We start from the raw sequence: 23,642 nt of genomic DNA, 5'->3' as shown, positions 1-23,642 counted from the left end.
AAAAATCTTTTAATATATTTAATAGTGTAATTATCTTATTCGTCATTAGAAACCAAAATTTTTGCTTTTTGTTTTACCATTTAGCATATTTTAGGACTCGTTCATCTATGCTGTAGAATCAAATCACCCTTTTTGGCATAAATTTGGAGCAAATTTATTCACAATGATGTAAAGATAAGTGTTTAATGTTCAAAAAAAATGAAAGATTTTAAGATTACTATTTTGCCACAAAAATGATGAAATGTTGTATGGAATTAAGGGATGGTTGAGTTGGATAGTAAGATGAAATATTAAATTTAGTTTAATATTTTGTTAAAATACATTTACATTAATACTAGAAATATCACTAATCACTGTACCTTTTCATTGATTATAACAACAATGATGATGATATATTGCACCATTCAAAACATACATCAAAGCAATTATTGGTAGAAAAATCGACTATATTAAATAAAGTAAACTATATTTATTGATACCAAAGTATATAAAATAAAGGTACTTTAAAGAAGTTAAAAGTTAACTATATTTTTCAATTGAAATGTAAACTAATAATTTGAGATGGATGAAAAAGAAAACAAAACTATTAAAGTGGGATGAATGGAGTATTATTTCACTCTTTTTATACTCTTCCATTTACTTATTATGTTATAACTTCCTGCCACAATGCAAAGCATAATATACGCTTGCAAATTCAACATTTGAAATTCAAGAAACCTAATACAAGAAATTCTACCCAAAAAAAAAAAATACAAATGGCATTTTGGTCAGTTACTCTGAGTTGGAGTCGAGAGCAGCGGCCGAGTAGTCATCCTCGTGCTTCTAATGAAATTGAATGGTCAAAGACAGATTTCCATTAGTACCCTTCGCCCAAAATAGACAACTTAAGGTGTCAATGGAATACTCAAGAATGACATGACTGTCACCTGGCTACTTGAACCCTAAAACCTCACTGGATTTTCCCATCAAAAAACTGGAAGAAATCACCATTTCTTTACCGTTTATTGGACAGTCTTACTTGTCATTAGTTACTCAGCACTAAACATAGTACTACTATTTTCTAATCCACCATGAATTGTGGTTGGAAGTCGCAATCGCCTTGAATGAGTCTTAGCCACCCAATCAGTACAATAATTAATGCATGAGAAAATTAATAAATGCAAGCCAACTAGCAACCGGGGTGGATTGTGTCACGTAGCAACCTAGATTATAGTTCACTTTTTAATTGAAAAATATAATTATATTTTAATTTTTCTAAAATACCCTTATTCAATGTAAGTAGTTGTTACTATAAACCTACCCCATTTAATGAGAGTTGATTCTTTTTTTACCATAAATTCAAGTTCCCATAAAGTTGTACCATATTTAATGTGAGGGTATTTTAGAAAAATAGTAATCTAAATTTACTTTTCCAACAAAGTTAACTACTTTTTCTTAAACTGTGTGAAAAAAGAAATAGGACTGTCAAAGTGGGACGAAGGGAGTATAATTTTCTGTTGCAAAACATTAAAGGAAGGAAGCAAGGTACAATTCATGTCTAAGGTAATCTCACACGAAATCTTGGATATCCAAATCAAGCTGACTAAGAAACCATCATCAATCATCAAATACATTAATTTGCTAGATTGAAAAGGGAAGATAATTCTCTGCAATTGCTCGAATAATTGCACCATGCAATTGATGTCTCGAGTTTAAGTTTAGAGATGGGCTAAATCCACACTCTATGCACTCATTGGATAAGAGTGTTTTGATCTGTTAAGTTTATTTGATGCTTCTTATAGTTTCAAGAAACGTATGTTGAAAAAGCCAAAAAAAGAGTGGAAAAAAATGTTTTCATTGTAAAAGAGAATATTTTCAAGCATCTTACCAATGATTAAGAATATTAATTTTTAATTTAACAATCCAGATTTTTTTTATTACCAATAAGCATGTAAAATGTCTACATATATCAAATGTATAAAATTAAAGTTTCAATAAATTTTAAGGTGGAGCGTGCAATCATAATGATTTTTTTATATGAATATCTGCCATTTGATTATGTGTAAATAAGTATTCAAAACAGTTCAACAGAATAAAGGTAGTAGGAAGACGAAAAAATTATTTTAAAGCAACTTCAAAGAAACATAAAAAATATTGGAATGAAATAAACAAGAAAGAAATTTCTCTATAAAACTCAGATCAAGATGAGGGTATATAATTTTTTTTTACGAAAAATATTATTGCCTTTTATTTTCATTATGTAGAAAGATAATTTAAATACTACAAAAAGTTTTGATTTAACATATAAAAGCTAAGGGCATTAATGTCTAATAAGTATATGAAGGGGTCTGGATTTAACAACTCCCTGGAGCTTATTCAAATTTAGATGGATGGGATGAATTATAGGGCACAACTTTGAATAAGTGACAAATTTTGTTTTGTTTTTGCACCTGCATATACAATATGGTGCAATTGACATAATATAGTTTAATAAAATCAAATCACTAAAAGATCGGATATTATTTCCACTATGCTGGCCTAACCCTTGTAACGCACTAGAAAAAAAAACGAAATATTTTTCATAAGCTATTTTGTTTCTTATTTATAAACATCATAATTTTATTAAATCTACACTGATTGAAAAAAAAAAATTATACTATCAGACATACAAGAGATCTCAAGAAGAGACACTACAATTCAAGACAAGTAATACTACAAAAAGCTAACTTGTTTCTTATTTAACATTGAGTTGGGTTCACAATCTGTTAGAACATTTCGTCCATTCTATGGACAAAAGATCTAATTTTGTAGTGAGATGCACTGCTTTTCATGGTTGGTTTCTTGGTTTACAAATGGGACCAAGCAATTTATTGTTTAATGAAAAAAAAAAAAGCACCAAAGCCTAATCAACCAAATACATTTTTTGAGGTTACCATCAACCAACGTTGACAGCATAACCAGTCTTAAATTTTAGGAGGACATGTGGGAAAACTCGGTGTCAAATCTAGAGAAAAATGATGCATTCCTCATCCTCACTTCTTAATTGAGAAAAGAAAGTGTTCAATCGACCAAACCAGCCGGTTTTTCTACAGTCAAAGGTTAATGTGATGCAGAAAAGGTCTTAATAAATATTAACCGAGAAACCACTTGCAGACATTTGAGTTTCCATTTACACTAGGAGATGGCCAATAAACCAATAGACCATTAACATGTTATTGGTGTTTTGTGGTGGGGTGTTGTTGGTGGGGGGGCAGGTGTGGGGGGAGGAAAAAAGAAACAAAAAAACAACAACAACAGCTTCTTGTCATGCTTAGTGGGAAAATGCAATTTGGTCCTTCAAGTTATTGACCTGTCTCCAATTTTCAATTTCCTGAATTTGAACTTTGAAAAGTAACTCAGGTCCAACACCACAACAGCAGGAACCTAGCTTGTGGAGACTGGAGATTACCCAAAAGAAAAAACGCCTGATATTCTAGACAGAGCTTCTAGTCTTTAACAACATAAAATGAAAGACAATCTCACCAGCAGTAAATGTGGACAATACACTAAATCAATTGAAGACGCCTAGATATTTAGCAAGAAGTATTGAGAGAGTTGATCAGTTCACTAAAAACAAAGGGAGTAAAATTCTTGCCTTTCTAGATCATGCATATCTGACTTTTCATCAATCTAGACCTTGAAACGCAATCCTAAAGGCACAAAGAAGGACCATGACTTGCTAAAAGACCATGCTATACAGGAAAAATTAGGAGAAGCAAACATCAAGTATGAAACATATTTTTATTTCCTAAATAGCCTCTGTACATCCAACTCATCTTGGAAAACATATAGATACAACCCTTGGCTGCAGGGAACATGGTAAAAGGATAGTTCCTTGCAAAGTATCAACTTTAAGCTTTTCTGTGAGAAATATGCATTTAAAAGATCCATCTACGGATTCTGCAAAATTGACATCCTCGTTCTCTTTTTCAGTTGTTATGTGTAGCGACAAGGTTGCTGATTGACAAGGAGCCATTCATCTAAATGTTGTCCTCATATGCAGGAAAGTCGGTATCTGTGATCTTTATGCCACGCCTCAATCTTCTTAATAAGCTCACCCTATTCACATGAGACACAAGAAGCCCCACTTGCTTTTTTCTTCTCTTTTTCCCTTGAAGATTGGAATTAGTGGTTTTGGTAGCAGATTTAATTTGAATAGTTTCGACTCTTTCAACTCTTTCTTCACTCCAAAGCTTCTGGTACAACATACTTGATTCTTGCTTTTTACCACAAAATTTGCCAAAATAATACAGGGGCTCAACATAAGAGGGTGATGAAGCTACAATGCCCTTAATACTGGCGGGCTGCAGAAGCTGGACAAACTCCTTTATCTCAGCAAAGCATGAGTGCTCAGAATATGGAACTGTATATATGTATTGATTGTAGATCTGGCCACCTGCCAAACTTCCATTTGGCTTCTTTCTATTCGTGCAGGTGACACCATGCGAAGGAGAAGGACCAAAGGCACTGCCCTTACCTTTAAAGATTTCCTTTGCCCATGGAAGACCAGATGGCATGATGCCAATGGTAGGACGCATCATGTTCAATCCCTCAAGAGTTTCAATGCTAAAGCTGTAACGAGGAATGGCGCGAACTCTGGTAAGCGAGGTTTTGGTAGTAAAGTTGTCTTGGAATCCAAGAAGGTGCATCGTCTGCAACCGTTCGGGCCATACCCAGATCTGGATTAAGTACAGAAAGCAACTGAATTTATACTTATACAATGTTAAGGAACTGGTAAACACACTTCTTTTCTGTAAAGAGTAAATCTTCATTCCACAAATCAACATCTTAGCTATAGAAAGATCAACAAATTTGACATTCTCGAATTCCTATGTTGAATTTAGACCACAAAAGAGAAGATGGTTTCCAAAAATCCAGAATTTGTCAGAAGAATGCCAAATAGTTTGACCGGATTCATGCAAAAAATATTAATCAATTCATGGGCATTTCTACAAAACTTTCTTTAACAGTTAATTTTGTGTTGCATTACTTTGCAGATGGACAGTGTAGAAGTAAGACTGCTAACACTCAATATTTTGTTAAAAGGTCCCTGCACACCTTTATTTTCAGCACTTGTGAAACATAGTGCAAAAGATCTTCCTTTCCTAATGAGTCCACACCAATGACTATATCATGATTAGGATGAGAGGAGATGATATTGACAACCTGTTGAAAGCAAAGATTTGTAAGAAATGAGGCAAGGCTTCTCAATATATCATCAAATTCAGGCGGACACAGAAAACATTGAATCAGTCGATAAAATTCTAATTGTCATATTATCTCATAAGAGATGGATAAACACTAAACATGGAAGCAGTTACAGCAATTTAACAGAAAACATTCAAGAATCATGCTGTACAATTCCCATCAAATCCAAAAAATGAAACCCTACTATAGTGCTTGAATTCCTACATATATTACTTGCTTCCTACAATATAAGCCAAAGTAATTAGAACAGGACAATGCAAGAAAGAAAAGCCAAAGAAACAGAAAAAAGCTTAATCAGCAGAAAAGGTCTAATTGTCATATTATGCCCTTAAGTTTTAAATGCTACCTCACTTGCTCAACAGTTTCCAATTCCATAATCATGCTTTACAATTCTCCATTAAATCCCAAACATAAAAGAAGTTAATTCTAACTAGAATCCAGGTATAACTTATTTGCTTACTTCAACATAATGCAAAATATAACTAGACAACTCAAAACACACACAAAACCAAACAAAAGATTCAGCAAGAACAGATCACGCACCTGCCTAGCAGCAACCTCACGAGAAGGAAAAGAATATAACGGATTACAGTAAGTATTATCCAAGTACAAACTATCAAGTTTCTCTTGCTTGAGAGCATTAAGTAGCATATTCCTTGCAATCTGCGCTCTCCTACTCGTTCTCTCCCATCGAAAATCACCCGTATAAAGCATGCATCCGAACTCACCACGAAATAAATACATCACAGCACCTGCAGGATTCACACTAAAGCAATCTCATTCAGGACTTTTATCAAACCTTTGGCGATCAACTAATAACAATACAAACGATTCACTAAAAGCATAGAATTTCAAATTGGAATTACCGGGGCAATGGTGGGCGTCAATGGCCATGACATGGACGGTGATGGGCTGGCCAGACGATGGGGAGAAGAGCGGGAGAGTGTACCAATGGCCGAGGTCGAGGACGCGGAGGAGGGAGAGCTTAAATTGGGGGAATTTCAAAGGAAAGAGCTTGGCGGTGATCCGGGAGCAGAAGAGCGGACCCCATTTCCACGTCGGAGTAAGGCCACGTGTGTGATCGGCGTGGAGGTGCGTTAGGAAATAAGCTTGGCTGCCTTGGCTCCACCGGTCCACCGATATTATTCCGCTCTCCATTTTCGGGTGGAGATGAAAATTAATGCTCTGTTTCTTTCTGGGTTTTCAGTCACTTAATTACACGAGAATTTGGGATATCTTTTCTGCTTTGGGGCCGCCGGGGGGGTGGTGGGGAACGGTGGATTTTGGATATGGGCGGTTGAGGCTGGCGGAGGCGCCAAGGCGAAGAGTGTAGATGGGCTTGGCGGGGGATTTTCGAATTTGAAATCTGAAAATTTTAAGAAGAATGAGAATCACATCCAAGCGACGTCGTATTTGGAGAACCAGCAGTCTGGGTTGGAAGTTAGCCCATAACATTTGTGTTGCAGGACGAGCCCCACTACATCTCCCTTAGCCTTTTGGCCCACATTTCTAGTTTGAACTATTGAGCCCACGTACTTTTTTCTTTTTAATTTTTTTTCATAATCTTTTTTATCAATTAGATTTCTCATAGTAGATGAAGACTCTTGCCTCAAAATATATTAATCTGACTTTTCTAACTTGTAAGTTGAAATCAAAATTGTTTAATGATGCACACATTGAATAAAATTCAAAACAAGGCCTTTTCACCAGCAAATCAAGAACCAAATAGTTTATTTGTTGGCATATATAGGCATCTTTTGGAAAATTGCAGTCCTACAAATTTCAAAGCCCAATAATATATGAATAGCTAGAAAATTAGTATAAATAAACACTTGTGATTATTTTAAGCCATTATAAACATAATTGTTAGTAGTTATTTTAATTATTTTGTCTAATTTCTTTTGATAAAGTGTTCTACTCTCTTTGTTCAAAAATATTTATCGCATTTCGGGGTTCCAATTTTTTAAAAATAGTGGATTGATAGTAATATTAGTGAATTTGGTTTCAAAATTACCCTCAAAAATTCAAATTTTAAATTTAAATTTAGTATGAAATATAAATAAGGATGGGGATAAAATTTTTTTAAAAAAAAGAGCAAAAGTAACTTTGACTTTAGTAAGATGACAAACATTTCGAAATATCCCAAAATGGAAAACATAACAATTTTAATGGGACGGAAGAAATATATCAAACTAACAATTAGTTTCCTTATAAAAGTATACCATTAATATATACTTTACCATATGATTAGTACTACTTTTGAATAACAATTATAGAAACTTAACTTTTCTTTTAACAAGTCTCTTATGATAAACCAACTCTTAGTTTCTTCGATTACTAAACTTTAAATATCAACTAAGTTATCACTGTACATGTTACACATGAAATGAAAGTCAAATAGAACAAATAAAAAATATTTTCAACTATCATACAAATTGAAGAACTTTCAATCACAGTTTTGAAGGCCTCACATTGATAGTAAATAGAATGGTATAGAGTCTAATTTTCACATTTTTCTTTATACTTTGTCTTTTTTCTTAAAAATTTCTTATTCCTAAGTATAGTCTATTGAATACTCATTTCACATTTAGTATGCTTTATTTGCAAAAAAAAAAAAAAATTTTAAAAAATTTGGTTATCATATTTTCGATTATTCATTCCCTCAAACTAAAATCTTAGGTCCGTCACTGCATGGCATAATGGTCACGTATCTAATTTCAAACCTTTTCTTTTTTTTGTCTTTTCTAATGGTCTATTTCTCAATTTAAAGAAAGAAATTAATGTGGTATGATTTGTGAACATCACATCAAGAACCACACACATTGCACATTTATTTTCTTATCTTGGAAAATAAGAATGAACACTTGATGCAAGAAGCATAGTTGCATCATCATGCAAGCATGATTAGCTGTTCCGCGTTACCGTGTATCCCCATCCAATCGCTCTTTCAACTGAAATCGTTCACGTAGCTATACATCTCAGTAGTGTTCTTGTGACAAAGACGAAACTTACGGCTATAAGCATGATTCTCCTCCGTCCACATAAACTGAAGTCTACGTTTTTGGAAAACTCCGCTAATTTGAAACTTATTTATTTCTTTCTTTATTATCTGTATAACGTGCCAACTCTATATTTGTCAGCGTATGAAGCCAAGAAAAGAAATGAAAAACAAGAAGAAGAAAGGGTTTAAAAGCTTTGAAGAGAAAAGAGGAGATAGTAAGATATATTAAGAGAAAAGTTTCATCCTTCTTCTCTTTAGTAGAAGGACAATTACACAATTTAAGAGAAAAGTTTCCCCTGTTTCTTCTATTTATCTTCCTAGAACAAAAGTCTGACAAAAAAGAATTTATTTTAGAAGTTTTTTCTCTCCATTTTGTTTTTGTCTAATTTTCCTTGCCGTTTCTTTGCATTCAAACTAAGCGTTAAGAAGTCTCATTCTAGCCCTTTTCAACAAAGCTGGCAACTCGTAAGCTTGATAGCTAGGGAACAGATGATAGTACTAAGAGTAATAAGCCAAAAATTGAAAGGACGAGAGTGAAAGATCAAACACGAAGCCACTTTTCCCTTTACTCCCAAATGCACCTCTGCAGCTAGCGTCTAATCCACGGTATGTATACTTGAATCTTCAAGCAATGATGCCAAGCTATCACAGTCATAGCTTCATTAGTTTGTCCGATCAATCGTTTGACATCGTTACTAAGACGGATTTAGGGAAAAAATGGTTGACGATCCATTGCTACATTTGGCGAAACGAGCTTTTACAGAGTCGAACTTAATTAAGCTGTGATTGTTAAATATAATTTTTAGTATATATTGTTCTAAAATTTAAGTGGAATATCTTTCTCCTTGGGAGGAAGATTCAATTAGTTTCTTGATCTTGTTGCCTTTCATGGATTTTTTTTTTCTTTGATTTCTGTGTAATAAGTCTCTTTTAGGTTTTTCCAATGAAATATTTCTCCTCTAGAGGTCATCCAGTTAGACTTTTTTTTCTCTCTTTTAGAGATTGCTAGTGAGAGTGTTTTTTTTTTTTTTTAGTTTTTTGGTTAAATTTGATTTTTTTTTTTTCAGATTTGATTGTCAGATTTAGTTCATCAAATCTCACTATTATATCTGAGATTGAAATAATTGATTACCATATTTGATAGTTGGAGATATTCATAGATATTCTTTGGAGTTGAAGCAATAGTGTTCTATTTGAGATCGAATATGTTTGGAATTTGACAGTGAAAATTATTATTAATTTTTTGGATATGTCATATTTATGTTTTTTTTTTATCATTAGTGTAGATTTATTGATAAAATAAAGATGTGTTTATATATATGTATATATATACATATATATATATATATATATGTATTAGCAAATGTTCAATCGTATTCATAGTAGTTAAATGACAAATCAAATCTGAACCAAGTCTCAGTCAATCAGGTTCAAACGTGCATTGAGAAGTTAATTAGTTTGTCTTCTTTCGCTCTAAACAACATTTGATAGAAGTGAGAACTTGAGTTGTCCCTACTTAGAATCGATGGTACTGTCACTTTCGGTTCTTCATTTTTCTTTGTTTTTTCTTTTCTTTTTCTGCCTCTCATAGATGAATGACGGACTCGGGGCACGGACGGTTGCAGGTGGTTTTGGTCATTATCAACTGCGCGTAACTTTCTTTGTACATCGTGTAACTTTTTTTGCACATCGCGTAACTTTAGAGCAAATTTTTGTGGGGTCCACACATGGCGTGAAAATCGAGTTACAACTTGTAATCTCAGCCGCACAAAATTTTGAGGCCAAATCATGGCCATTAACCGCTCAGGGACGGTTGCACTGCCCCATTTCCACGAAGGACAGATCAGAAAGGTACAACTGATGAACTCGTGGATACAATTTTTATTTGATATATATCTAAATATACAGACTAAGGTTGCATTTGATAAAACTTAAATCTGAAATCTGAATTCATTAAGTTGTTAAGTACTAAATATAATACATCTAAATATATATCACATTAATTGATAAGTAAATAATTTATGTACTTATTTTTGGGAGAAATTTTTGCCTAAAGAATTCAGCGTTATTTAATTAATTCAAATATTCAATTTTTTGTTATCAAACGCGTCTGTTAATATTTGAATCTATTAAATTTAAAGGCTGAATTGAATTATCAATCAGTTTCTAACTTTTATTTCTATATCTAAATACTTGTAGTTCTTATGCAAATAGACAGGGTGTCCATCTGAATCTAGTGATTTATTGTCCCAAAAAGAACTTACAAGCTAAATATTTCTTCATCTACCAAAAAGAAGCAAAAAAGAAGCAAAATTTAGTGTGTTTCTTTATCTCTCAATCCTCAACTCGTAAACATATTTGCACCCCTAAAATTAATCTCAAATCTCAACCCTTTGTAGCCAAAACATTCTAATTAGGAATATTTTAAACATTCTCTCACTTTCACACCATCAATTTCGGCCTATTTCATTGCCTTCCAACAAAACATCTAATTGTCACTTGCCCCAAAAAAAAAGATAAAGAAAAAGAAAACTAATTGTCACTAGTTACCACAAACAAAACATATTCCACAACCCAACCACCCCCCGCCCCCAACAAAACAAAAAAAACCCCCAAGAAAAAGAAAAATAAAAAGAAGTCTTCTTATTAGTTGTTCTCTATTTGTTTGATTATGCATCTCCCTATATGTATGTATATATATTAGTATGAGGCTTAAAATTGCATGGTAAAGATCACTACAACCTTAGCAACTTTGCAAAGGCAAAAATTAAATCCATACAAACTCAAGCAACCACCACCACATTCATGAATTCTCAACAAGAAAACGACCACCGCCACCCCAACCACCTTCCACCGGTCCAAGTCAAGCCTCCGCCCACCTCCCCAGCCTTCTCAATTACCTTCTCCACCCCAACATCCGTCAGCCCTTTGACCCCAACCCACCGCCGTATCGCCATTGCCGTAGACCTCAGCGATGAAAGCGCTTTCGCCGTGAAATGGGCAATCGAAAACTACCTCCGCCCGGGCGACGCAGTCATCCTCCTCCACGTCCGCCCGACCTCCATCCTCTACGGAGCTGACTGGGGGTCCAACACCCCCACCTCCACCGTTACACCTCCATCCTCTCCTTTCCAAGCCCACGCCACCTCTCACGACCAAAAACTCGAAGAAGATTTCGATAACTTGACGAACTCGAAGGCCACAGGCTTATCACAACCATTAGTAGAAGCCCAGGTGCCATTCAAGATTCATATAGTGAAGGATCATGATTTGAAGGAGCGGCTGTGTTTGGAGGTGGAAAGGTTGGGGTTGAGCGCGGTGATCATGGGGAGCAGAGGCTTTGGGGCGTCGAGGAAGAATAGTAAAGGCAGGCTTGGGAGTGTGAGTGATTATTGTGTGCACCATTGTGTGTGCCCGGTGGTGGTGGTGAGATATCCTGGGGACAACAATGAAGGCAGAAATGGCGGTGTTGAGGTTGTGAAGAAGACGGCTGCCGTGATTAATGAGGCGGAGCTCCACCCTCTTCCAGAGGAGGAGAATGAAACGAACGAAGAAGGTGCATGACCTGTTGCTATAAGAAGTTAGATATGGTTTTAAAAAAAGCAGATATTTGTATTAAATGAATTCCTGTTTTCCCATTATTTTCTGATTTTGATCACCTTGCTCTTTTCTTCTCCAAAAAAAAAAAAAAATCTTGGATTTTCAAGTTGTCCGCATCTTTGTTTTTGAATAGCACCATAAGCATAGTATGTAGTACATAGATATACAAATGCACTGTATAATATACAGTATATGTGTGTATAGGTTAAATTGTCTGTATAACATAGCTTTTATTCAGAGTTACCTCAAGAGATATAGAATTGGATGATATTTTTATCCTAAGGCAGTGATTAACAAGTCAAAATACTCGAGTTTTCCACAGAATCAGAGCAATTTTAACGTTTCTCTTACTCAGAATAGGGTCCACACAGCAAAAATCACCTAAAGATTATATAGGAATTACTGGAAATCTGGAATGAGAAACACTTTAATTTCCACCATTTTGTTTGCAGTGATTATAAAACATGGGCAAATGACCGACGTTTCCCATTTTGTTTGCAGTGATATCTGCAGAAAAAAGAGATTCTGAAGGAATGAAGCCGGGAATGTAATCTGCCTCTTTTTCCGTAGGATCAGTTCAGTTGTATTCATAATGATGCAAAATTGGTGTGTTGTCATTTTCACCACTAGATTAGGAGCTTCCTCGTTTGAAAAGCCAGACATGACTGCTAGTTTCCTGTACCCTTTCAAGTGTGTTTATTCCCCGAGTTTCATTCTGCACCAGTCATTTTATTTACACCAAATGTTGTATGTCAATTTACAGCAAAAATTTATAAAGAATACAACAACCGAACACAATTGCACCAACCCAACAAGCAACCACTCAAGAATATATTATAGGAGAGAACAAGATCTCAAGCAGGCTTGGATCAATCATTATTCCTCTAGGGCGAGTAAAAGCACTGGTTTTAAAAGCATTAGGAGCCCAGACTGGTCGTTCAAATATGACCCATTCCTCAAATCCAAACGAGAACTGACATATCTGCATACACTTGTATGGGAGTGATTTTCAATGGGTTGAATATAGAAACAAACACAGCAACCTCAATAACAGAAATAGAACTCCTCCATTATTTCATAATCCTCGCACCAAAAACTAAGACGACTAAATGGGTGACAAGTAGCCCGACTAATAAGAGGAAAAACAAAGTCAAAACAGCAACAAAAACTAAAATTTAAAGAGCAGCAATAGTTCCCTCACTGCGGCTTCTGCGCATGGAGAGTTCAGATCTGAAGCTCAGAAGCTTGTTGCTAAAATCATACACCTGATTCTGCTGAGTCGCTGGCTTAGTTCCACTAGGTGGCAGTCGCGCATGCCTGCTCTTGGAAGGCTTTGACAAGGCTGTTGCTTGACCCCTACGACCGTGAATTGACGATGATGCCACCTTGTTAGCAGCACCATGAGCACCCCTGCGCATCGCCTTGGCGTCTGCTTTGAGGCCACGATCAATCTGATGAGCACTGATACCTAATCGAGCCGACCTATCTGCTGTGTCCTTCATTGTGCCAACTTTAATAGGATGCCGATTGAAATATGTTAAATGAGGAACAAGGCCTTGTAAGTATTTTTTCACTTGCTCATCACCAACATTCTTCTGGGCTGGGTTCCCTTCAAGGCTAATTGCTTGTAAAGAATTATAATTAGCAGCGAGCTGGCCCAGACACTTCGTTGTTGAGATTTTGTTGAATCGCAGGTCCAGAACATTCAACTTAAGAAGTCGATGAAGACCTTCAACCTCACTAATTTTATTACCAGCCAAGTAAAGCTCTTTCAAGGAGGAACAATAAGCAAGGCCTATTCACAATAAGAGGAATTGAGTACACAAAGACAACAGAAATATGCAAAAGCACACAAAAAATTAAAGCAGATGACAAAACTTTGACGAACAGTTCTACACTATCCACATCAAAGGAAAAAAAGGAACACACCACAAAATAATAAATAAATAAAAAGGCAAAACGCAGAAATGAGAATCTTACCGGACTAATGTACAGTAACAGAATACATGCCTAACAATGAAATCAAGAATTTATAGAGCTCCTCAGTCAAAAGTAAATTACCCTCCTTTCTTACTTTGCAAGAGCAAGTAAAATGAATTCTCGACCACCAGTATTTCATCATCCTACCAACTTAAATAATTAATAAAGCAGGCACAAGATTTACATTTTTCAGAGAGCAATACCACACAAATAAAGAACGAAAAACAGACAATTTTCACCTTACTTTTTTTTTTTTTTTTTTGCAACAGATGCACTGAAAGTGCAAAAAGCTTACCACAAAAAACTAGCAAAAGTTGTGGTACCTAGTTGAGCAAGTTGGAAGCAAGCTAAAAACCATGCACGTACTTGTTACCAATCATTTTTGATATGTTAAGAGTTCTCCAATGGTTTTAGCACTGAACTCCATGTGAAATTTCTTTACTTTAATATATTTTTACCATGTCTAATTCTAAGCTTTTATTTGTTTGTAACATGTCTATTCTAACCACTACTCAGAAGAGAAGACTTTGAATATTCGGTCCAGCGGTGCTCTATATGCCAATTATGTCAATCGCATAGAAAAGAATAACCTCAGAACAATGTATTACATACCATGACCGATTCGCAGTATACGATTGTAGCTTAGGTCAAGAACACGTAGGCGTGTAAGATCTCGCAAGCCTTCAATTGTGGAGATGTTGTTTTTTGATAAGTTCAAAATGTGGAGTCCTCGAGGGAGAGATCCAGCAGTTATTCTAACTGGTGAATAACATTTAGAGTGAGATATTGATAGTCAACCCACAATTCAGCAGAAAGAAAGTAAATCCTATTGACATGAGATAGTTCTGAACCAAAAGAAGGAAAAAACAAAAAGTTTGATAAGCTGGCAACATTCTTACCTATGGCATTTCCAGATAAATTAAGTGCTTTAAGGCTAGAAAAAGCACTCAGAAATGGAATAACAACCAAGCCATGATTAACCAGCTGAGCAGCAGTGGCTGTGGGACTCAATGAAGAGATATATTTTTTTACAGCTTCCATGCCAGGATTAACCTTACCCTCTATTGATGTAGCAGGGACATTCAAAGAACTTTTGCCTGTTGATACAACATGATCTTCTGAAGCAGGTAATTCGTTAGACTCTTCTAAAGGACTGCAGTGCTGAAGATCAATTACCCATTCCTCAATTCGTTTAATCTTGAAATCCCTGCTCGGTAACTCATCCCACCGGCGAGATGAAGAATTCCCAAAAAGATGATTATTCATGTTCACTTCATCTCCCATGGGTATAATCCAGTCTTTTGCTGAACCAACATAGTTATAGGTAACAAAGTTGTCATCAGCAGGGTTACCACAAGCATTTTTATCATGAATAGTACTTACGAGATCACTTCTTGCCTGATGCTGCAATAATTCTGTTCCTACTTCATGCATCAAGATATCCCTCCGTCTTGAATCTAGAACATTCAGATCCTCAGCAGACCTAGAGCGAGGTAAATGGTTCACAGTGGGCTGACCAGAAGAACTGATGTTGGGCAAGGAAATGGATCTCACAAACACAGGGGGCGTACGAGGTGTATGTTCACCAGATAATTGAGCATCAGAATTCTCATGAGACTCCTTTTCCCTATCTGGTGTATGTTCACCAGACAATTGAGCATCAGAATTCTCATGAGACTCCTTTTCCATATTTGGAGCATCTCCCATGGAAAATGTAGATCCAATGTTGTCACAAGTAGCATGAACAGAATCAGATGGAAGAGTTTCATGAAACTGGTTTAGCAGACTAGTCCGAGAATCCTTGGCTCTGCTAGGAACAAGAGACCCACAGTTATCAGCAGAACCATCACAAGAGAACTGTTGATCTATCTCATCTTCAGAGCCACTACCACCAGAATCCCTCCCTTTCATGTCTAAACCACTTCCTAAAGACTTAGATTTCTTAATAAGTGCAGCCTTAGGAACTGAAATATCACAGACCCTATCAACCTCCTCTGATTTAGAGTCGGCCTCAACAGCAGAGGTATCTTTTCGACAATCAACAAAACTGCTAAAAGTATCTCTCTCAACCTTCAACTTTGAGGAGGAACTTTCTGCTGTCAAGGAAGTAAATTTCTGCAGGGCCTTGTTCTGTGAACAATCTTCCAGGTTCTTCTGCATTGCTTCAGCAGATAGATGAACAGTTTTCTGATCCAAAAGATAACACAAGTTAGATGGAGATTAACAATACAAAGAGATAAGAGAACAACACAACCCCACATGCTAGTTTCAAAGTTTTATCCACTAACCTTCTGCTTGTGCGACTGCATGTGAGTGTTGAAGCATGAAAACCTAAACATCATTGTAAGTTGACGGTTACTCAACTCACATGAGAAACTATTTATTTTGCAATCCTAATCACTATTAACCAAAAAAATTCCAGCTCAATTATGAGCACAAGTTTCTAATACAAAATTACATCATATACTGTTGCAAGAACTTAGCCGTGGGTGACCTTAGCCATAGTCAAGCGATAAACCCTCTGAGACACGGCACAACCTCCAGATGTATGATGATGTTGATCTTCCTAAAACACATGGTGATAGCACTTTCTCATAACAAGCACCCCACACCTGCTTAGAGGTGCGAGAAAATTTTGATGTCGTTGAAGCGGCCAGACTGAAAGAAGATCTTTGGAACTCTAAGAACTATATCTCTATTATGCATAAGAGACCACCACCTGAAAAAAAGAAAAGGAACAACATCCATCAATAATTGTCAGTATACAGTAAGCAGATAATATCTCAAGCAAAACAAAATGAAGCTATGCATGAAATATCAGCAGCCATTCTACATGAAAATACTTAGAAGTTTCAAAATAAGGAAATACAAGCTAATCCAGAAATCTACTTGATGAAACATTATGGTCCTCAGAATTCAATAGCAAAACTAACTTAAAATGCAACTAAGTAACAACCAAGAAACTTCTATATTGTATAGAACAACTGTTTTCATTCTCATTTTCCTAGTCACCTATCAACTAATAGGTAAAGGGGCCTCAAGTAATTAAGTCCATTATTAGACATATGGATCGAGACACTTTCTGTTTCAAGAAATCAATCACAATTATAAAAATTTATTAGCTGCACAAAACCTTGAACATCTCAAACCTCCAGTAACTTGAAATTTCCAGTTCATCAGTATTTGAGATAAGTTTCAACAAGAAAAAGGTTTCCAACATTAATCTAATTTTGAGCAAACAGCCAGACCAATCCTATACAAATATAAATTATACTGCAAATAACCATATCCTAATTTCCACGGAACAAACAACGGAACACCAAAAGAACCCACTTCAAAGTAAAGATATTAAACCCATCATTAGGTATCAACAGAAATTTCACAATCGAGCAAACCAAATTAAACGGAATAAATCATTAGAAGTTTAGTAAATTCACTTAAATTAAATCAAAAACACCAAACATCAGAAAAAAAATAACAATCAGACAGGCACTGAAGATTCTGACCAATAAATTAAAGCCATAAATCCAAACAAATCGATTAAAATTTGTAACAATAATAGTAGAGATCTAGCCTCTTCTTAGCCAGGTTTTTTGTTTTCGCAAGCTGCGCCCCCTTGATACTGTAAATTAACCGGAAACTGAGAGAAAAAATTGCGAGAATAATATAAGAGAAAAGGAAAATGATTACAAAGAAAATGATTTTTTTCTTTGCCCTAGCAAACTTTCAAGAGTAGCCATTATAAAAAAAAAAAAAAAAACTTTCAAGAGTAGCCCGTGTAAAGCAGTGAAGCAAATTTGGGCGAGTAATATAAACCTGAACGGACGGTTATGATTTGTTCCGTCACGCCAATCTGAGGTAATATCGCCAATCTGAGGTAATATCTGATGACTCAGATTCCATGCTGGAGATTTCCAGAATTTATTCTTCTGTCCTATATTTGGTCAAAAAAAATTTATTTTATTTAATTAGTTATATTAATTTTGCTGAGGATGTCAATGTAACTATTTTAGGACTTTAATGGGTAATCACATGGTATTTATTCAAGTTGTAAATCCTTCTTTTGCACGTATTGCATGTATTTAAATCTGTTAGTGTAAAATTTTAATATTTATTATTAATTTATAGATTATATGAATTTTTTGCTCTCATCGAAAAAATAGAAATAACAAATTTTTAAAAAGTTGAAAATATACAAAATAAAATTAACTAATTTGATTGTGAGACAACAAAGGGGATGGAAGGAGTTGCAGATATTGGATTAAAAAAATATTTAAGTTTTGATAAATATATTAGTCAAAATATTTTTTTGGTAGTTAGAGGATATGTGGTTGCTAACTCGCTACCTTCTCATATTTGACAGGACTAGAGAACAAAATTATTATACTATAATTATAAAGTTCTTTTGAAAGGATCATCTTTTAAAAACTTGTTATAATTGTAAAGGATAAATAAGGGTGAAAACAGATCTAATCGAATTGAATACCCTAAATTTTAATCTTATTTAATTATTTTAAAAGCTTTGAAATTTTCATCAATTTTGACTTATTTATTTGCTGACTCGAAGCAGAACAGACTTTTATCAAATCTAACTCGATTTAAGCAATCAACGGCTTATATCTTTCAAACCTAAGAGAAATATAGAAGATGCCTATGGGGTAGGTTGGAATTTCATTTGCCTCGAGTCCACGAGGATCCGAAATTGGAAGCAAATTCGTTGGCCTTGTAAGTAGGGAAGCATCAAACCATTTGGTGGCTCTTATTAGATACGGGTGGGGTGGGTCAGATACGTTTGTGCCTAGCGTTTGCGTGACTTTGAAGGGATGCCATGTTGGGAAGGGAACGCAGCTTTCAAGAAGATTTAGAATTAAGAATCGTGGTTTGTGGATAGGAAATCGTTTGGGGTAATAATCATCCCGAGTCATGACCGATTTGGAGGTTTCATAAAGATGTCAATTAAACTTCAACTGAATTTCGGGTTCTTTTGGCTCGTCCTGCAAGGCTGCAGCCACAATGGAATGGACACGGATTATTTATCGGAACTAAATGCAGAATGCCTTAACATATAGTTGCACAGCCGTGAGTATCAAGGCACTAGTGTAGTGCCGAGAAACATCTTGGTTGGTGATGATTGCTCCTGCCCTTTGCTATTCACACTTTGCAAGAATTTTGCAAGGTCTATGTTAAAGAAATTTTTGAATTGTTAGATTAGGTTTCATAATTCATACGGTTTCATTTTAATTCAAAGGAATGAAAGCATGGAAATGAAATAATTCACTAAGAACGCTTTTTAAAAGATTATGTAATACGATTAGATCGAATAAATCCTCCTGAAATCAGAGTTAATCACATAAGTCTCCTCCTATTAGAGTTAAACCTCACAACCTACTGTTCAAAGAAAGATTTTAAATCACTTATCATAAGTTGATAATCAATTTACTTTTGACATATTAATTTGTTGAGTGAGTATTTAAGACAAGGATCTTGCGAGTTGCGTCCCAACTTATAATAAGTTGATAACTAATTTACTTCTGACACATTAGTTTGTACTTTGTTGAGTAAGTATACGGGACAATGACTTTGCGCCCCTTTTTTGGTAAGAATGGACGGTGGACATTGACTTGTATAAAAGAATGAAAAGTTTTACATTGCGTTTTGAGTACCATATCACCATTCTAACTAATTTGACGTGTTAAATCATAAATCATAGATCTTGTGACTCTAAATCTAAGCTACCTCACCTATCTTTTTTTTTTCTCAAGACGACAACTATTATATAATCTATCTATCCTACGCTATAGGAGAAGGAGAGTTTAAAGAGGTTTTGTGTTAAGAACTAGTAGGTACACAGACCTACCTCACATACAAGTAAGTGAATATTCGATTTTGCAAGGCAAATGTTAGCACCGTCGCATTTATTTTTAGGGATAATTGCAGAAACCTTTTCTGAGATTTCTGATACTAGCACTCACTTCCCCTATAATTTCTAAAATTGCACTAACCTCCCTTAGGAGGAAATTGGACCTATTACTAACAATAAATTGTATGATATTACTTTTATACCCTAACTAATTGCAGAAAATTAATGAATGAATTTTAGAAAAGAAAAATTATTTTTTGTCAACAAATTGAGTGACTAATTAAACTAGATTACCTGTGAATTTTAACATCATTAGCCATTTTAAGCAAAACTAAGGAATGGTGCCAATTGAGGGGAGAAAATAGCATACATGTTTCCATATTATATTTTTCAAACCAATCAATTTAAGTCTAATTTTATACAAGTGCAAAGAGGAAGGCCATTAAACAATTTTGGAGTTTCTACTAAGTAAGTATAAAGAGAATTTGCACAAATGTATATGCTCAAGTCATTTTTATTTGAAAACCTTCTCTAGTTCAACCTACTACTACTTCTTAAGTTGATACATCTCTTTTCATTAATACAGTTATAAACTCTATAATCTGGAAATATTGGTAGCAAATTTAGTATGTAGTTCTAATGCACTTACTGCAGTTTTCATTTACTAAAGGCAACTTTATCTTATTAGTATGCACTTTTAATTACTTGTAACTAGGCTTATCTCATACTCGATAATTTTTAGTGATGCTTAAGTATGCTATTAATTAGCTGATTGTTTAGCCTTTTTTTGTTTGTATATGATTGGTTCTAACAACATAAGTAGTTGTGTTACCCTCACAAATAGCTATTCACATTACTAATAGAGAGTTTTAAAAGTGACGTGTATTCTTTATAAACTTTGTTGCAAGAACCTGGATATATAGTCATTTAATTAGTCGTTAGTATTCACTGTTACTTCATGTATTGTTGGTAAATTTCATTCAATTGCACTTACACCCCTTGAATTTTACTAATTCTTAATAGCTTTTCATATTTTTTCATTCTTTCTGTTAATACAACTTGACAAGCAGCATAAAGGGAAAATCTGGTACAAATTTATCATCTCACTTCTTAAAAAAAAATTTAATGGTAACATTTCTGGATTGAATCTGCAGCACAAACCTTAAGTTCAAAGGTTGTAAGTGTTATTTTCTAAACCACAAAAGAGGTAAGTGTTAGTGTCAGAAATCTCAGGGGAGGTTTATGCAATTTTCCCTTATTTTTATCCTAATACGTAACTACATCAACTAGTACCAAGTAGTTATTGCTTACTCCCATTACTGGCTACTTCCTGCAAAACTTTGATTTAGTTGACGATGTACAATCAACTAGCACCAAGGGGTTTGCCCTTACCGCTCGACCAAATCACAAATTCCTTTGTCCGGTGAATTAATATGTTATCACTAAAAAGTAGGACCAGTGTTTTGGTGAAAAACAGCTGCAGTGCAAAGGCATTTCTATTGGAGAGCAAAAACCTTAAAAACCAATAAAAGCACATATGTTAGCAAAGTTGGTTGTCCAACTAGTTAGTAAATGGGAAGGAAATTTTCGCATATGGCTTCAAGAGAGTGCACAAAATGATTACAAAGAAAGTAGGGGTATTGTATCAAACCTTGTGATATCAAGTTAATGCAATCAAATTGATTTTCAACAAAAAAAAATAAAATAAAGGAAAAATTCGAAAGTCGAAAATAGGAAGAATTGAAATTATAAGTGCAATATTTTGAGATATTTGTAGTTTAAGTATGGGTTACTATTCATGAATTAAAAAAGGTAATAAATTTGTAGCTAAATGACTTATTAAACTCATAAGAATGCATCTTCTATTGAATTGCAATATGTACCTTAATGAATTAAGATGTGCAATTGGTTAAATACATATACACATCCTAATGTGCTCATGTAAATCGAGATATACGTACTCGTGTAATGCATGTGCACATACCCATATATTTTATTTTCAAAAAAGAAATTTAACCATCTATGAATGGTATGCCCATTAACAAATTTCCCAAAAGAAACTTAAAAGTGTGAAAATACATGGATGTAAATTTGTAGTAAAATACCTTGGATGTGAAAAATACATGGATTTGAAATCGACATCATAAAGAGAGAGAATGTAAGAGAGAGAAGCTCTGAGAATGTACGGAAACATGGAAGAGGAACTGAAAAACCCAGATCGACAAGATGATTGTGATGAAGGAACGAGGGACGGTAGTGCCAGACGTGAACCCAAGAAGTTTAAGCGTAGATCTTCAGGGGAAGTTGTCCCCAACCCGAGCCCCAGATCTGAGAATGGATCGATGTCATTCCTCACCACGCCCACTCCTCCAGCGTCGCCGTGGGTTGGGAGGTCCTTCGTAGAAGCTCTGAAGGACAAACCAAGCAAACGGGACTTTTACGACGACTCTGAGGAGGAAATGGAATTAGCTGAAGAAATTATGGAGGAAGAAAAGGATTCGGGAAAGGAGGCAGAAATTGCAGCCTCAAAATTCCCAAGAGTAATAATAGAACAAGGGAAGAATGCTGACTTCTGGAAGCCGTGGAGGAAAAGTCTGATTGTCAAAGTGCTAGGACGAACAGTGAACTTCCGCACTTTTGAAGTGAACCTGAGGGAACTTTGGAAGCTGGACCAGTATTTCAAACTAATAGACCTAGAGAATGGCTACTTCATCACTTCGCTCCTCAACAAAGAAGATTATCAAAAGGTTTTAGAGGGAGGACCCTGGATGTTCCAAGGTAACTATGTCACCATAAGCAAATGGAAGCCAGATTTCAGGCCAACGAAAGAGGATATCAAGACAACACTAGCCTGGGTCAGACTGCCCGAATTGCCAATTGAATATTATGTTGAAAAATTCCTCATGAAAGTGGGGAATGTGGTAGGCAAGGCGGTGAAGGTGGACAACCAAACACTGGAGGTGGCTAGGGGAAAGTGTGCGAGGATTTGTGTTGAAGTGGATTTGAAAAAGCCACTAATACCCTTTATTTGGGTGAACAATGACTTGCAAGCGATTGAATACAAAGGTTTGGATGCAATATGTTTTGAGTGTGGCCAATATGGTCACATTGCTGCTAACTGTCAAAAGAACTCCGCTAATGGAGGGGGCAACGATGCACAGGTCAACCCTGTTGCTGGGGAGAGACATCGGACAGAGGCACGGGTAGCGCCGGAGGCCAACCCCTATGGGCCCTGGATGCTGGCAAAACAGAGGAGAAATAGGCTAGACAACAGACTATAAGGCACTAGAACCCAGGGAGGATGTGGGTTGGGAAGCTCCAATGCTGTGGGACCCACTGGAGAAATCTGTGAAGGAAGGAAGATGAGCTTTTCAAGAAGAGGAGGGAAAGCTTAGGGTGGAGGTCAAGGAAGGTATGAACAAGGGGAAACAAGCAGGGCAAATGTTGGAAGGTAATCACAGCTGGAGCGAGAAAGACCAAGCAATTGGGGAACTGGCTCAGGATCTAGATTCATGGCCCTAAATGAAATGGAAGCAGAGGGGCCAATACAAGAGAAGGCAACTTCAAGAGATGTGCTGAGAGATATCATTAACACTATACCAAACCTACCAGATGGACTAGTGTTTAAGGGAACGAAATCAACAATGAACAGGCAAGGAAAGGAGATTTCATGGGCAAACAAAAAGGTGGAAGTTCTTGCCCTCAAAAAGCAAAAGGCAACAGGAGCTAAAATAGGAGAGAGGAGCGAGACAGAACAACGTGCTAGTAAGTTCTTGGGGAAAGAGAACCAAGCAGAAATCTGTAATACAATTAACCCTGTAGAAAACAAGGAATGGGTGGAATGTAGGCAGGGAAAAGGAAGTGGAAGCTGGTATCAGATGGCAAAAGCCACGGACACAATGGAGCAAGAGAAGGCCGAGAATCTGGACCCAGGTGAAAGTTGTGGTACAGGGGGTTTCATCTAACAAATTACGA

General features: G+C 35.7%; 4 protein-coding genes across 6 annotated transcripts; 2 read left to right on the top strand and 2 right to left on the bottom strand.

Moving 5' to 3' along the window:
- Window positions 1-3,827: 3,827 nt before the first annotated feature.
- LOC113772435 (5' exonuclease Apollo) lies at window positions 3,828-6,384 on the bottom strand. The gene is made up of 4 exons (XM_027317028.1): window positions 6,093-6,384; window positions 5,770-5,978; window positions 5,077-5,184; window positions 3,828-4,697 (listed from the first exon to the last, which is right to left on the bottom strand). The coding sequence occupies exons 1-4, from the start codon at window positions 6,382-6,384 to the stop codon at window positions 3,999-4,001; spliced, it is 1,308 nt and encodes a 435-aa protein (XP_027172829.1). The 3' UTR covers window positions 3,828-3,998.
- A 4,535-nt stretch (window positions 6,385-10,919) lies between these two features.
- On the top strand, window positions 10,920-12,549 carry LOC113770392 (universal stress protein PHOS32-like). The gene is made up of 2 exons (XM_027314831.1): window positions 10,920-11,783; window positions 12,329-12,549. The coding sequence occupies exons 1-2, from the start codon at window positions 11,033-11,035 to the stop codon at window positions 12,376-12,378; spliced, it is 801 nt and encodes a 266-aa protein (XP_027170632.1). The 5' UTR covers window positions 10,920-11,032; the 3' UTR covers window positions 12,379-12,549.
- A 236-nt stretch (window positions 12,550-12,785) lies between these two features.
- Window positions 12,786-16,526, bottom strand: LOC113770391. Of its 3 annotated transcripts, none has more exons than XM_027314828.1 (5): window positions 16,266-16,526; window positions 16,096-16,138; window positions 14,707-15,994; window positions 14,420-14,566; window positions 12,786-13,622 (listed from the first exon to the last, which is right to left on the bottom strand). In XM_027314828.1, the coding sequence occupies exons 1-5, from the start codon at window positions 16,268-16,270 to the stop codon at window positions 13,003-13,005; spliced, it is 2,103 nt and encodes a 700-aa protein (XP_027170629.1). In that variant the 5' UTR covers window positions 16,271-16,526; the 3' UTR covers window positions 12,786-13,002. The 3 variants fall into 3 exon arrangements, with proteins under 3 accessions (XP_027170629.1, XP_027170631.1, XP_027170628.1); XM_027314830.1 differs by having other exon boundaries at window positions 16,302-16,526; XM_027314827.1 differs by having other exon boundaries at window positions 16,096-16,526.
- Window positions 16,527-21,859: 5,333 nt separating this feature from the next.
- On the top strand, window positions 21,860-22,948 carry LOC113771719. Its single transcript, XM_027316287.1, has one exon. It carries the CDS (start codon window positions 21,860-21,862, stop codon window positions 22,946-22,948), a length of 1,089 nt encoding a protein of 362 aa, XP_027172088.1.
- The last annotated feature ends 694 nt before the right edge of the window (window positions 22,949-23,642 follow it).

The sequence above is a fragment of the Coffea eugenioides genome, chromosome 5, assembly GCF_003713205.1.
Source record: "Coffea eugenioides isolate CCC68of chromosome 5, Ceug_1.0, whole genome shotgun sequence".
Taxonomy (NCBI): domain Eukaryota; kingdom Viridiplantae; phylum Streptophyta; class Magnoliopsida; order Gentianales; family Rubiaceae; genus Coffea; species Coffea eugenioides.
The sequence above is the reverse complement of the archived record's forward strand: the minus strand, read 5'-3'. Positions and strand labels throughout refer to the sequence as shown.

Coding starts and splice junctions, on each gene's coding strand:
- LOC113772435 (XM_027317028.1), bottom strand. CDS start 6,384: ATGGAGAGCGGAATAATATCGGTGGACCGGTGGAGCCAAGGCAGCCAA. Junction 5,979..6,092: donor TGACGCCCACCATTGCCCCG/GTAATTCCAATT, acceptor TGAATCCTGCAG/GTGCTGTGATGTATTTATTT. Junction 4,698..5,076: donor CACAAGTGCTGAAAATAAAG/GTGTGCAGGGAC, acceptor TACTTAATCCAG/ATCTGGGTATGGCCCGAACG.
- LOC113770392 (XM_027314831.1), top strand. CDS start 11,033: ATGAATTCTCAACAAGAAAACGACCACCGCCACCCCAACCACCTTCCA. Junction 11,784..12,328: donor GAATGAAACGAACGAAGAAG/GTGCATGACCTG, acceptor TTTTGTTTGCAG/TGATATCTGCAGAAAAAAGA.
- LOC113770391 (XM_027314827.1), bottom strand. CDS start 16,149: ATGATGTTTAGGTTTTCATGCTTCAACACTCACATGCAGTCGCACAAG. Junction 15,995..16,095: donor TGCAGTCGCACAAGCAGAAG/GTTAGTGGATAA, acceptor CTTTTGGATCAG/AAAACTGTTCATCTATCTGC. Junction 13,623..14,419: donor TATACTGCGAATCGGTCATG/GTATGTAATACA, acceptor TATTGTGAATAG/GCCTTGCTTATTGTTCCTCC.
- LOC113771719 (XM_027316287.1), top strand. CDS start 21,860: ATGGAAGAGGAACTGAAAAACCCAGATCGACAAGATGATTGTGATGAA.